This window comes from Myiozetetes cayanensis, unplaced genomic scaffold (genome assembly GCF_022539395.1).
Source record: "Myiozetetes cayanensis isolate MyiCay16 unplaced genomic scaffold, myiCay2020 scf3, whole genome shotgun sequence".
Lineage (NCBI taxonomy): Eukaryota > Metazoa > Chordata > Aves > Passeriformes > Tyrannidae > Myiozetetes > Myiozetetes cayanensis.
Genome location: NW_026087521.1, coordinates 49,839,415 through 49,852,582, shown reverse-complemented (window position 1 = coordinate 49,852,582; position 13,168 = coordinate 49,839,415). Strand labels below are relative to the sequence as shown.

At 47.7% G+C, this 13,168-nt stretch overlaps 1 protein-coding gene across 4 annotated transcripts in view; it reads left to right on the top strand.

Moving 5' to 3' along the window:
- Window positions 1–5,579, top strand: part of ZC3H7B (zinc finger CCCH-type containing 7B) — a 46,464-nt gene extending 40,885 nt beyond the window's left edge. For all 4 annotated transcript variants that reach the window (XM_050323881.1, XM_050323882.1, XM_050323880.1 and 1 more), the window contains exons 22-23: window positions 446–609; window positions 1,340–5,579. In XM_050323881.1, the coding sequence (XP_050179838.1) occupies window positions 446–609; window positions 1,340–1,532 (357 nt within the window). In that variant the 3' untranslated portion in view covers window positions 1,533–5,579. The remainder of the gene's footprint in view (window positions 1–445; window positions 610–1,339) is intronic.
- Window positions 5,580–13,168: the final 7,589 nt, after the last annotated feature.

The window sequence follows — 13,168 nt, the reverse complement described above, 5'->3', positions numbered from 1 at the left end:
AGAAGCTTGGAGAAGAGTTGGGTCAGGAGCACAGCAGCCTGGGAAAACTAAAGGCAGATGTGCCTCTTTAAACTCCTTGCTGGTGTAAGGATTTGTGCTCCTAAAGAGTCCTGGATTGGCTGTGCACCTGAGGACCTTGCAGAGAGACCCCACTGGGGCCATCAGCAGGGGGAGGGGAGCCGTATCCATGAACTGAGCTGCCCTGTCCACTAAGCCTGTTTGAGCCATAGGTAGATGCCAACAGAGCATCTCCTTAGTTTCCCTTTAGTGAGAGGACAGTTCCCTAGAGATGACATGGCAGACAAGTGTGGGAAGTCATAGACTGAGTAGAGCTTCCAGGATGCTCTGGAAGAAGAGGGGGGAGAGGCAGTGCCAGCATGGGGAAGGCAAATGGGTGTGAATGTCAACACACTGACTGGCCCTTTGCCCTGTCTGCACCGGTTAGATGGGCTACCACTGCTGGCTCTGCGGGAAGAACAGCAACAGCAAGAAGCAATGGCAGCAGCACATCCAGTCGGAAAAACACAAGGAAAAAGTCTTCACCTCAGACAGTGATTCCAGCTGCTGGACCTACCGCTTCCCCATGGGCGAATTCCGGCTCTGTGAAAGGTACAGTTGTCTCATCTCCCTCCTGTGCTGCTGCTGCAGGGACAGGGTAACAGGCCCAGCACCTCTGTCATCCCTCCTCATCCTTTCAGAGAGTTCCCAGAGACTTCAGCATAGAGGAGGAGTGGGATGAGATGACAGGTTTGGGTTACAGCAAGGCTGCTCTTGGATCCCAGAGGTGCTCAGCCACAGTACTGAGGGATAAAAATACATTCCTGAGCATGTGTCTTTAGAAAAGGAGAGCAAGTTTCATGTCTGCACCTGTGGCCTCCATAGACAGGATACTCTCAGCTCTCTGGCTGCTGAACAATCCAATTTGGCCTAGTGATTGGGGGAATCCCAGGTGCCTTATTAAATGGTTTGAATGCTCACACCCTCTGAATCATCACCTTGAGGTGCCTTGAGAAGGTTAGATGCCATTTTGGTTAGAGAGAAAGCTCTGTCTTGTGGTGGTTACCTGGCATTTCCTTTCTTGTGCACTGGTCCAGTTCCAGGTCACATTGTTTTGTGCTCTTAACTAAATCCCCTCATAGCCATTGCTCTTTTCGCTGCTCTGTTTCTGTTCCCAGCCTCTGTTGCCTTTCCCACCAGCACTGGGTTTGTAAGAATTGTCTCACCTTTAAAAAGGAGAATTCACAACATGTTTCAGTGGGTCCTGATCGAGTATCCCAGACAGGGAGCTCATAACCCCATCCTGGGGGTGCCCTCTTGACTGTGCTTCTTGTGCTGGCAGGTTCCAGAAGAACAAGGCCTGTCCTGAGGGAGAGGAGTGTCGCTATGCCCATGGCCAGGACGAACTGACGGAGTGGCTGGACCGGAGGGAAGTGCTGAAACAGAAACTGGCCAAAGCCCGCAAGGACATGCTGCTCTGCCCCAGGGATGACGACTTCGGGAAATACAACTTCCTATTGCGGGATGGTGTATAGTAAGGGCAGGGGAGAGCCTGTCAGCTGCAGAAATACGGGGTGGGTTTTCCGAGTGGCAGTAGCAGGGAGAGTGAGATCTGTGTCTTGCAAAGAGAACTTTTTCTTTTCTTTTCTTCTAAGATTATGAGACGATGATTTATTAGTGATGAATGAATTTGTGAATTTGATTCTCCTTGGTCAGCGAACGCCGTGCTCACTGAGTTTGTGATCCATCTTTTCTCCTTTCTTTCCCCCAAGTTCTCCCTCCACTCCATCTTTTTGTTTTCACTGTCCAAAGAAATTAATTCAGTTTGTACTGGGCTGCAAAACAGAGCATTTTTCCTTGTGTTATTACTCTGTCCTTCAGAGTACAACTGCAGAGGTCTGGAGGACAGACTTGAGAGAAAGGGCCAGAGAAGCTGTGGATGCCCCATCTCCGGAAGTGTTCAAGGCCAGGTTGGATAGAGCTCTGAGCAACATGGTCTAGTGGAAGGTGTCTTTGGATGGGGGATTGGAACTAGATGGTCTTTAAGGTCCCTTCCAACCCAGGCCATTCTTTGATTCTATGATTTTATGATTTTTTGACATCTGGTGAAAAGATGACCCATGAATTTCATGTGTTCCTCTTTTCAGTGCTGCAGAGCAAACCCCACTCATCCTGCTGCAGCCTTCCCGCTCTCCTGGGAGTTCAATACCAGAAGAATTAGGAATTGAGGTGCAAAGAAGGAAAACCACTAGATCTGTCTTAAAACATCTAGGCTTAAGCTCCTACTATCTATATTGCCCTGAGGCATCAACTGGTGTTGAGGAGGATAACAGCCTGTGGCGTAACAGTGCAGGTGAAAGCAGCAAAGTAATGAAACTGATTGCAGCAGCAGGAACTGGGTTGTAGGTTACTTCAGACTGTTTCAGCTGACTGTACCCAGAAAGCAGATTGGTGACTCTTCATTAGACGTCTTTCTCAGTGTGTGGCAAATATTCAGAGTAAATAGTTTTGGTTTTGTTTTCTGGCTGATGGGACTACTGCAAGATTGAACCCATCTAGTAGGTGGAGTCTGTGACACACCCTGTGTCACTGTAGTCCATGCAGCAGTATCAGTCAGGAGGAAGGCTGTAACCAAAAGGAGACTGTGTTTCTGTGTTGCCTTGTGTCCTGAAGAGAAGAGAGGGAGGTAACGGTGTTCCCTTTTTGCTCTTTAAATGATGTGTGCTTCTGGTTACATAGAGCTGTGTTTTTGCCTGCACTGCCAGAACTGGGTGGGAACCTATTTAAAAGGACACCATCGAGCAGCATGGGCGATATTTAGCTGATGGGAATCCAGCTGGAACCACTTACCAGCACCAGAGGTCCAGCTCCCTCCTCCTCAGAGCCGGGGCAGGGAGCTTGCAGATGCACAGTGCAGCCAGGATGTGACCCAGGGCAGGGACAGTGGTGAAGAGTGAGTGGCACGGTGGGTGGGACCCAGCCATGCGCCTGCTCCTGCCCTGCCTGATGTATGCCATGATGGGGGAACCAGTGATGCTGAGCTCTGGGCCGGGATTTTTGGCTTTTATAGTGGCAGCAGGAAGAGGCAGTACTGCTCTGAATGCCAGCCTTGTACTTTCCAGTGGTCTCTTCCTTCCTGTAAGCAGTAAACATGTGTCCTGTCCTGAGCTTCCCTCTCCTCTCTTCTGCAGTCCAGCTGTGCTTTGCAGTTTTGGATGCAGGGATGGCACCATCCACTCAAACACAAACACATCTCCCTCCCAGCCTTCACTAGGGATGTCTTTTTTGTACAGAGTCTCCTTGGACAGCAGTCTTGGATTCATTGAGGCTGGCAGTGCTGTGTCCATGGTAAATACAATCTGGCTGTGAACTGCTTGGTGCTTTGGCACTGCCGGATCTCCCTCTTTGCTCCCTGCTCCCATATCATTGGGGTTCACAGCTTCAGGAGAGACAAGATGTGGAAATCAGGAGATGTGGAAATGCAGCAGGTGCTGTGGGGGCAGCTGTCGCCTTTCTAAACCAGCCTTCGGGGAGGTGCTTTGGCTCCACTGGGGTGGAGTTACGGTGCAGTTACGGAGCAGAGTGCTCTGCACGCTAGTCTGAAGTCTTTCCAGAGAGACAGTGTGCTCTAAGGAAACTGAATGTGCCTCTGCACTTTGAATCACTTAGGTTGGAAAAGAACTCAAAGATCATCAAGTCCAATCATTAACCCTGCACTGCAAAGTCCCTAGACTAAACCACATCCCTAATTGTTACATCTACATGTCTTTCTAAATACTTTCAGGGATGGTGACTCAGCCACTTCCTTGGACAACTCAACCACTTCTCCACAGAACTTTTTTCCTCTCCCTTAAAATGTGGATGGTGGTCACTGGTTTGGTATGAGCAATATCAGACATGGCAGTTTTTGAGTGGTCAGGTGCTATATTTTCTCCTCTGTCCTTTGTGGTACCTTCTCCTGGTCCTCCTTGTGCTCAAGGGATCAGCTTTACAGACAGAGACGGGAGAAGGCAGGCATCAGCTCCTGGGTTATCTTGTTCTGCTCTTCTTGGGCAGAGACACCAAGGAAGGAAATCTGGATTGGGGAACATTGGAATGTGTTTTTTATTTTTAAAACAAACTTGCATCTCTAGTGTGACTGGTGTTCGCTGAGCCGTGATTTCCGTATGAGAACTTGTTTAAGTTATGGGTGTGTCACTGTCCCCTCTCCCCATCTCTGCAATGAGAGACAAGCTGCTCAGTGAGGTTTTGGGGGTTTGGGCTGGGGCTGAGGCGGGGAGAGGGAGAGCATGTGTGAGGTGAGGTGAGGTGAGGGGCCCACAGTCATGGGGGTTGTGTTGAGTGTCTCTTTTTGTTTTCCCTGATATGATAACCTGGTCTGTGGTGTTGCAGTACTTTGTCACCAGACTTGTTTTAGTGTGTATATATGTGACCCCTCCCATGAAGCATATATACACAGGTATTAAATATATCTCTCTATATAATATTATATGTGTGTGGTATCAAAGGAATCTTTTAAAATGAGGGTAAAGGAAAAGGACTCGGGCCAGGAAACGCAGCATCTCCGGTTTAAATATGAAGAGTTTCATTTGGCATAGGGAAAGGGAAATAACAAAAAAGGGGAGGGTTTTATATGGATAGGTATAAATTTTGAGATGGGACAGGTTTCCCTGTTCACATTTCTGAAACCCCTTAGGATGTCCTCGCAGTCCCATCTCAGTGAGAGAGTATTATACTGCTAACTAGTGAGTAAAGTTTTAAAGGTAAGGCTTGGCTAATATTATTTAAAGGGACATTGTGAAAGACAGGAAGGTTCACACGTGACTTCTCAGGCTCGCTTTATCAAGCCAAGAGGGTTTTTTTCAGCACACTATGTGCTCTCAGCAAAACTGCTCGGCGCTCACAGCTCTACAACAGATAAACCACAAGTTGTAGGGCTGCGTTAGTGGTTTGTTCACAAGACTCTGATAACTCTCTCTTCTTTATTCATGTGAGAGAAGAAAATTCTGCAGCGCAGAACCAAATTTGAGGGTTATTAGCAAAAGAAGTGATGTTGTAATTTCGTAACATCAGAAGAAAATTGCATATCCTGTAAAATAACCACAGACATTCACACAGAGCAGAAACTTGTTAAATGCTGAAGGACTTAGTGAAACTCTTTTCCCAAATTCTTTGGTAGGGGCAGGAATTTAAGTGACGCTGGCATCGGAGTTAACCTGGCCTTTACAGGGGGAAATGAAAAAAAAAACCAACAACAGAAAATACCCTGCTTAGCTTGTATGAAACTGTATGTCAAAAATGGATGGGTTTTAGCAAGTGAAAGGAAAAGATAGCAAGGGGATGCTGCAGTTCTGAGCTGGGTAGTAATGATTTCGAGTCCTTTAATATGTCTTTGTATTAATATAATTTAAGAATACCACGCTTTACTATTAAAAAAGAACTTAGTATCTTTCATAAGGTCTAGTATCAGGATAATAATGTAGATGTTTTAACAACGTTTTTGTTCTTAAATAAAGAAAAAAACCAAACTTGCTTCTTATAGCCTTTGTAATAGAAAATAAAAGTGTGCACTTTAAACCGTCTCCTGATCCAGTGTGTGTTTGTGTTTTTCAAATAGCCTGCAAAGGGTTTCTATCTTGGTTTTGGGTTTCCCTGCTGTGAGGAGGGAAGCAAAGGGAGCACATTAAGCATTGGATCGCTTTGGCTTTCTCCCATCTTTAAGTATAATCTGTTCTTCTTGCTGAGTGGAAAATTGCCTATGTGTGTATTAACAGATGATGCAGTTCTTCATCAGACACACAGTTCTTGTGAACTTTAGGTGTATTTAAGGGGTTTTTTCTCCACCCCCAGTGCCAAGAATTTGTGCTCTGCATTAACACATAGTTTCAGGTGTTTGGGTAACCCTGTGTTTTGAAACCTCCAGTAATCAGGTCTTGTAACCGCCTTCGTCTAGAGGCTGTTCCGCTGTTTAGGCCGCTCTGTTGAACTGGGTCAGCCAGTTCTTTTGCCTGCCAGTGTGCACCCTGCCAGGGAAAATGCCCTTAGCCCTACCCACCCAGTCTCACACAGCTTGGGCCCTGGGAAGCATCTGTGCACTTTGCCCCTGGAGAGGATGCGGTGTGAGGAACACTGCACCTGGGGGAAGAGATCAGTGTGAAAACATTTATTATTAAAACTGGGTTTTTTAAAATTTTTTGAATCCATCATGATGCAGATTAATCTGGATTCTTGATAAAGCCAAAACTGGAGATGCAGTGAAGACACGGGAGTCCCATGGATATGCCCTGTTACTGCTGTATAAACTGTTAGAGTGACCAGAAGGCCATATCCAGTGAGGCCCGAGGAGAGGAAGTTTGTCACACATCTCCCTGATGTGCCCCCATACAAATACAAGGACTTCTGGTCAAAGGAGGAGACACCTGAATACTAGCTTGTAGTGCAGGGGGAATGAGGAGACCAGTACACTTGGAAGGGGCATTGATTGAGTATGTACAACGTGAGAGACATTAGCTTTACATTCCAAAGATTATTGAGGCCATGCTGGCAAGAGTTGAGGGTAGCCTTTCCAGTACCATGGAAACCAAAATTGTCAAATTGCAAGGCAGGCAACACATGAGAAGGAAAAAAAAAAAAAGTGGGATACCTTGCAAGCTTGAGCCTCAGCTGTAAACCAGTGTTTCTTCACTGAAATAAACTTGTATTTGGGAGAGGCAGGGAGAGGAGTGGTGATTTCAGTATTCAGATCCTCCTAGGAACTTCAGCAGTTACAAAGATAAGGGCAGAGACCCAAGTCAGCCAGGAAGGATCCAGATCTGATGGAGGATTGAGAGGAGCAGGGGTAGAGACCTCTGAGAGGTGGGAGGAGGTCTTTGTGCTCAAGATCATTGATGCCATCACACAGCAGCTTGGCAGAAGGAGTTTGCTGCAGATGAGATTCCTAAGCAATCCTGTGACTGAGTCTGCCTGCCCACACTATAGAGAAACATTTCTGGGCAGTGACAGCAGGTGATCCAAATGCTGTCGTCTTCTTAATTGTGTTTGCTGCTGCCATTGCAACCAAGAACAGGGCTGTGGTGTGTTGTGTCCTGTGCACCGAGAGTAGCAGGGAGTTCCTGTCATGCAGGAGCTGTAACCTGGGGAGGTGTGCTGGTCACTGGCTGGAGTGGATGGCCCAGAGGAGGACCATGTAGGGCACTTGGGGGGAAAAACATTAGGCAGAGAACAACATGCTAAATTGTAAGAGACAAGTGGATAGAAGTGATCAGGAGGAGGGAAGTGGAGGAGGAAAGGCTGCAGGCGTGCCTGGTTGTAGCACACATCTGTTTGGTGTGGGGCAGAAGAGGGTGCTGAACAGACTTGGTTGGGTGCTATGGGGTGGCTCTGGGCAGAGGTCCTTAGCTCAGTGGACACTTAGCTCTTGGGGCTTCCTAGAAAGCTGTGGGCTCTGGCCAGGAGCTCTGAGCCATGTCTCATCCAGTCTTGCCCTTACTCCCCAGGATGGAAGGAGACAGGACAGGGCCTATCCATTCCAAATAAACTCTCTCCCTTCCCAGATGGATTGTCACCACCTGTTTTTCTGTGGTTCCCCTTCCAGGCAGGAGCAACAGGTCCTGGTGCCTCCAGGACACAAGTAATGTTTTCTAAAAACAAATCCAGGTGCAGCAAGGACAAGAGCAGGGATCAGATCAAATGACAGATCCAGATGACTCCTTTCCCACCACAACAGTCCTGTCCCTGGCAGCTCCCAAGATTACCCCTTTCAGGGATGCTCCTCTCTGCAGTTTATCTTACAGATGGCAGTGCCCCAGAAAACTCCTACTTTTTCCAGAGAGCCTCAGGAGGCACAGACATAGTAGAGTCCCAGGGAATAGGGTTATTCACAACCAACTAGATTAATCCTCCAAAAAATGACATTTACGCAGGGCTGGGATGGAAATCTCTAAATCCAGATGCCAGAGTAGATTTGGCTTGCTTGGAACTGGAAAAAACACTCAGCTCTGGAGGTGCTCTTTGGTGTATTTCGTTTGTTCTCAGTGGATTTCCTATGTCTGCCTTAGCTGTGGGCTTCCAGTAGTGCTGGGGCCCTCCAGGCAGATGGTCAGACGGAGGAAGAGCTGCATAGTTTATCTGATTGAATACCAAGGCACTGCTCCTGCCTGTACCCCAGCAAAGCCCTGAGGCAGAGAGGGAAAGTTCTGCTTCCAAGGGAGCAGAGATGGCCTCAGTTTTCCTCAGCCAAATGGCTTGAGAGTAACTGCAACATGTCTGGACATTGCCCCTGCGAGCTGTGGTGGGGATTCAATACAGCAGCACTGTTTCAAAAGAAGCTCTACGCAGTTTGGATCTTCTGTTTGAGACCTTTCATGTCTTGCCTTTGGGGGATGAGCAGCAGCCAAACTACCCAAGCCTTTTTAAGGATTAGTTGTTTTCTTTGAGTCCACACGACTTCCCCAGGCTCAGATGACTTCTGTATCTGTCCATCAGGCTCTGACCTCTTGGGCTATGACACTGCAGGTTTCCTGCTCCTGCTGGGGACCATGTTGTTCCTAGGGGGTCTGAGGGGAAGGGATGGCTGAGGGACAGCCCAAGTCCTTATAGACAGGCTCTTAATTTTGTGAAGGAAGCAGAGGAATGTGTATCTTGCTGTCCCATCCAATAGTCTCCCATGGACCCTGGCAGAGGCCCAATATTGCTGCCCTTGGATTTACCCATGCTGCTTTAAACCCCTTGGTTTATTGCTGCTCTTGGCACCTCCTGGGCTCTGCCTCCTGCCAAGGCTTATTCAGGGAGCTCCCAAAACTGTCTCTGCCCAGACTCCCCGAATGTTTCCAGACGAAGGAAATGCAGCAAAAGCAGCTCTAGGTGTCCTTCCTGCCCAGGGCAGCACAACTTCTGGTGAACCCAAGGCCCTTTCTCGTGTTTTCTCCCTGCCTAGCACCTAGTTCTCTGGCAAAGGGCACCTCACAAGGCAAGGCCACGTGCAGACAAGCAGAGATGTGGTGAGACCAGCTGCCATGTAAGCACACCAAGAAGGCGGAGGTGTCTTGGCGGGGGTGGTGGGGAAGCAAAGCTCATTAACTTTTTGGCACACGTTTTGGGGAATTATATTTTAGAAATCCTTTCGCCTCAGGCAGGAAGTGAGGCGGTTCTTTCCACTGAAGTTCACTACTTGCTTGGGAGATCCTGACGCTGCTCCTCCACACAGGGAGACAGACAGGCACATGTGTGCACATTCATAGGCACATGTGCATGGAGTACCCTGCAGGGGAAGGGGCAGCCCTTTCAGAGGTAGGAAGGGGGCTCAGAGCGAGGCCTCATCAAGCCTGCCTGTCTGTGTCGCACGTTGCTACAACCAAAAGTACCCAAAGGCTGCGTGCCCATGTTGCAGGCACCAGGCAGGGTTTTTAGCCAGTGCAGATCCACTTTGCTCACCCTCAGCTGTCCACCCTCCCATATGGACTTCATCACTCCTTCTCTCACCTCCTTTTCTCTCAAAGTAATCTGCTGTGGATGCAGACACCCCTGTGGTCTGGCCACAGCCTTCCCTACAGCTGCCGTTCTGGGTATCCCTGCAGCTCCATAGATGTCTGTTGGCACTAGCAGCAGTATCTCGACACAAAGAAGACAAATTTCCAGGATGTGGTGAAAGCATCCCTTCAGAATGGCCAGGGTGAAACTCAGCCTGCAGGCCCCTGCTATGATGAGAAAAATTCCCTATCAAGCCCAATGCACTATGCAAATAAATAGTTAAATCTGAAAGCTCTCAGTAGAGTCTGCAATTGTCCCAAGAACTAGTACAAGAACAAAAAAAAGTGTGGATGTCTGTAAAGACGCAGTGACTGACCTCTGGCAAAGGGTTTGCTTGGATAAAAGAAGAAAGAGGAAACCACTTACCAAGCTGGGTTTGGTGCAAGAACCAAATCCGGTGGGTGGGCCTGGAGCCTCCACACAGACATTGTGGAAACAGAAGATATCTCATGTGAAGAGTTATGGAAATTTCCAAATAATGGCTGTGCTGCCAAGGGAATTGGTCTTGGGTGACTGGAAAAAAAAAGAAGAAAAAAAGGAAAAGAGTCTTGCTTCAAGAACAGCAGAATTTGCAAAGCTTCTACAAATTTCTACATGGTTTTGTCCTTATTTTCAGATTCACTTAAAGGAGTGTCTGTCACCTTGTCTATCACCACAAAGTCCTCCCAGTACTGCTACCTTCTGCCTGTCCCTTCACTATTGCCTGCCAGGAGCAGCATGTGCTTTGGGGTTTCACTGCCAAGGTATGTGCCCCAGATCAAACAGAACACATAACAGCAGGTTTTCTCTCTGGGGAGGCATTAATTCAACTCTCTTCTTCCTGGCTTATTTTTCAAATAGAATTCCTTTGCCAAGGTGGGTAGAATGCTCTGTGGAGGGAGGAGTGGATGGATGGATGGATGGATGGATGGATGGATGGATGGATGGATGGATACATAATACTGTTGTGTAAGCTTTGTGTCCTTAGAAAATCAGACAGAAATTATTTTTATTTTCTAAGAGGACACATTCCATTAGATTACCAAGCCAAGCTTTCACCTTGTGGAGGAAGCTGAGATAACAGCAATTAGTAATAATAACCAGTAATGCCTTTCTTTGGTCAAATGTCCCTGCTGCTGGTGGGTTCCCCACCAGCTGTGCTTTCACATATGCCTGAGAAACAACTAAGTTCCCTTCAGTAATGGTGACCTCAGAAACTGATGTGCAGCAAGGTGCCACCACCAAGGGCAAGACCCACAGCATCAATCTGCTGGAGTTTCTGACTGAGGAGGCACCCAGGTGTGCCACTGGCTCTTGTTTTGCTTCTGAGGATGATGCAAGCTGCTGGCAGGAAGGGAAACAGTGGAAAGGCAGCTCCAGAAGCACTGTGGAAGTGGCCCTGTGAAAAGAGTTAAGGGAATACTCCTGGTGCTGAGGGAAAGACGGCAACCTGGAGAGATGCACAGAGAACCCCCTCACCCAGATCTTCATAATGAGCAGGGCTGTATCAGAGGTCTCAATGTCTGAAACGATTCTTCAGGGTCTCAAACTGCCAGGAAGGCCATACCTACTCATAAGACATAAACAGTGGTGCTCTGTGTTTCCCAGTGCACTTTGGGCCTGATGGAAAGCCTCTGTAGAGAGATCCCACTAGAGACAGGAGTAGAATTAGAGGTTTTAAAAGAAGTATTTACATACTCTGGTGCCAGCAGAAGTATGTGAGCACTGCAGAAAGGGATCAGGGGGAAGCAAGGTAGAAGAATTTGTTGCTTAAAAAAAGCATAACTCTTTGGAGTGAGAAGGAGGAGAGCATGGACCAAGGCAAACATTGAAGGACCCACACTCCTCCTCTCAGGACTGCTGAACACACTCCTCAGGCAAATGTGCCAAGAGGCTCAGCCAGCACTGCTGGGCGGTGTGAGTAGTGCACCCGGAGACCTCCAGAAAAGACACTGAAAAAGAGGACACTGGCTTCTGCCATTAAAATTGGTGTTCCTGGTGTTTGGCCTTTTCCATCATGTTAGGTGCCCCCTTCTGTGTGCTACCCACTTAGGACCAGTATAAGTTGATTATGGCTGGTTAAGTCTGTGAGGAAATGTGCTGTTTTGGGCTGACTGGGCTTCTGAGAGACAGAGCAGAGCTGCCGACACCTCCACTAATATCGAACCACAATAACAATAAACAACCATCTGATCCGATAACAGTGCAGACAGCACAAGAGATGCAATCTGTGGCCATGCCTGCAGCTTTCCAGAGCCAACATTTCAACTTTGTTTGCTAAAGCAGCTCAAGTGCTCTGCTCTCTGTGGTGGGATCACAGGGGCAGACAGGCATTCCCCACTGCTATGGCTCTACTCCATAGCACGGTTTATGAATCCCTCGGGCTTCAAGACAGGGTGGTGTTAATGCATCTGGCTAATGACGTTACCCAAGCTCTTCTTGTGGACAGGAGCTCATTGTTCAGGGATTCTGAATCAAGGACTTACAGTGTTAGTAGGACACTTTGTGGACATGTCAAATATGAGAAGAAATATACAGTCTCAGATCTCTAGACAAAAACTTAGAGATGTCCACTGCAGGCTAATAATTCAAATTGTTAAGTGACAATTTAGAGGACCTTTAAGGTCCATTCCAACCCAAACTATTCTATGATTCTGTGAATTTTGTCTGAATTACCTTCTTCATTTTCTGGAGCCATAAATGCAACTCAATTGCTCCAGCAGCTGCTGTGAAGTCTTTTGGTCTCTCCAGACACATGGTCAGATATTTGTCCAGCTTTCAGAACAAGCCTGAGCCTAGGACAAAACCAGAAGGTCCAGCTGCCCCTGGCATTGGACAGCCACCATGTTCCCAGTCACTTTCCCTTGCCATCCTGTGATGAGAAGCACAACTAGTGGCTGTCCCAAGCGTTAGTGATGCTTGGCAGGATTGAATGACTGCACTCCATTTGCTTTGACCAGCCAGAATGGACTGGAAGTTTACAGGAAAGGACATGGACCTCCTGGCTGGCAGGCTGTGCTCCAGGAAGGAGAGATGTAAGCATTTCTCTTGCTTACAGAAGCCAGAATGCACTGACCATCTGCAGAGTCTGCCCCCTGGCTCCAGCCTTGGTTGAGTGAACACCAAACAGCCTAGGGTAGTATGGGACTGTTCTCCCTGAATGGCTTCACCACCAATGGTTATGACTGCCTCTTTTCTTACATTCCCTCTGGGAAATGGAGGGAGCAAACCACAAGGAAAATCACAAGAGGTAGTTCCATAATTACAAATTCTACTAAAGCATCTATTGTGTGATTTCTGAGCCTGACTAGACTGGGATCTAGATCACAAGGCTTCCCTTTTCCCTTTCATCTTCACTGAAATTTTCAACCACCAAACTTGGCTAGGTAATTCTTTCTTTTTGGTTTCTGTTGGGTTAAATAAAATGCATTTCCTTATGGGACCAAACACCATGCTATTCCCCCCATCACTTTTTAGGACTCAAAATGCTGGGCCAGTGAAGTACTTCACTTTAGGCACAAGGAAAGTCCTAATGACTTCATTCAGTCCACTTCCATGCTGACAGCCATGCATGGTTTTGCTGGGCTGTCCCTAAGAGCTGGGGCTCACAGATCAGTGTAGGAATACCTGGTTCCTATCAATGCACACTGGTGCTGTAAGGCTG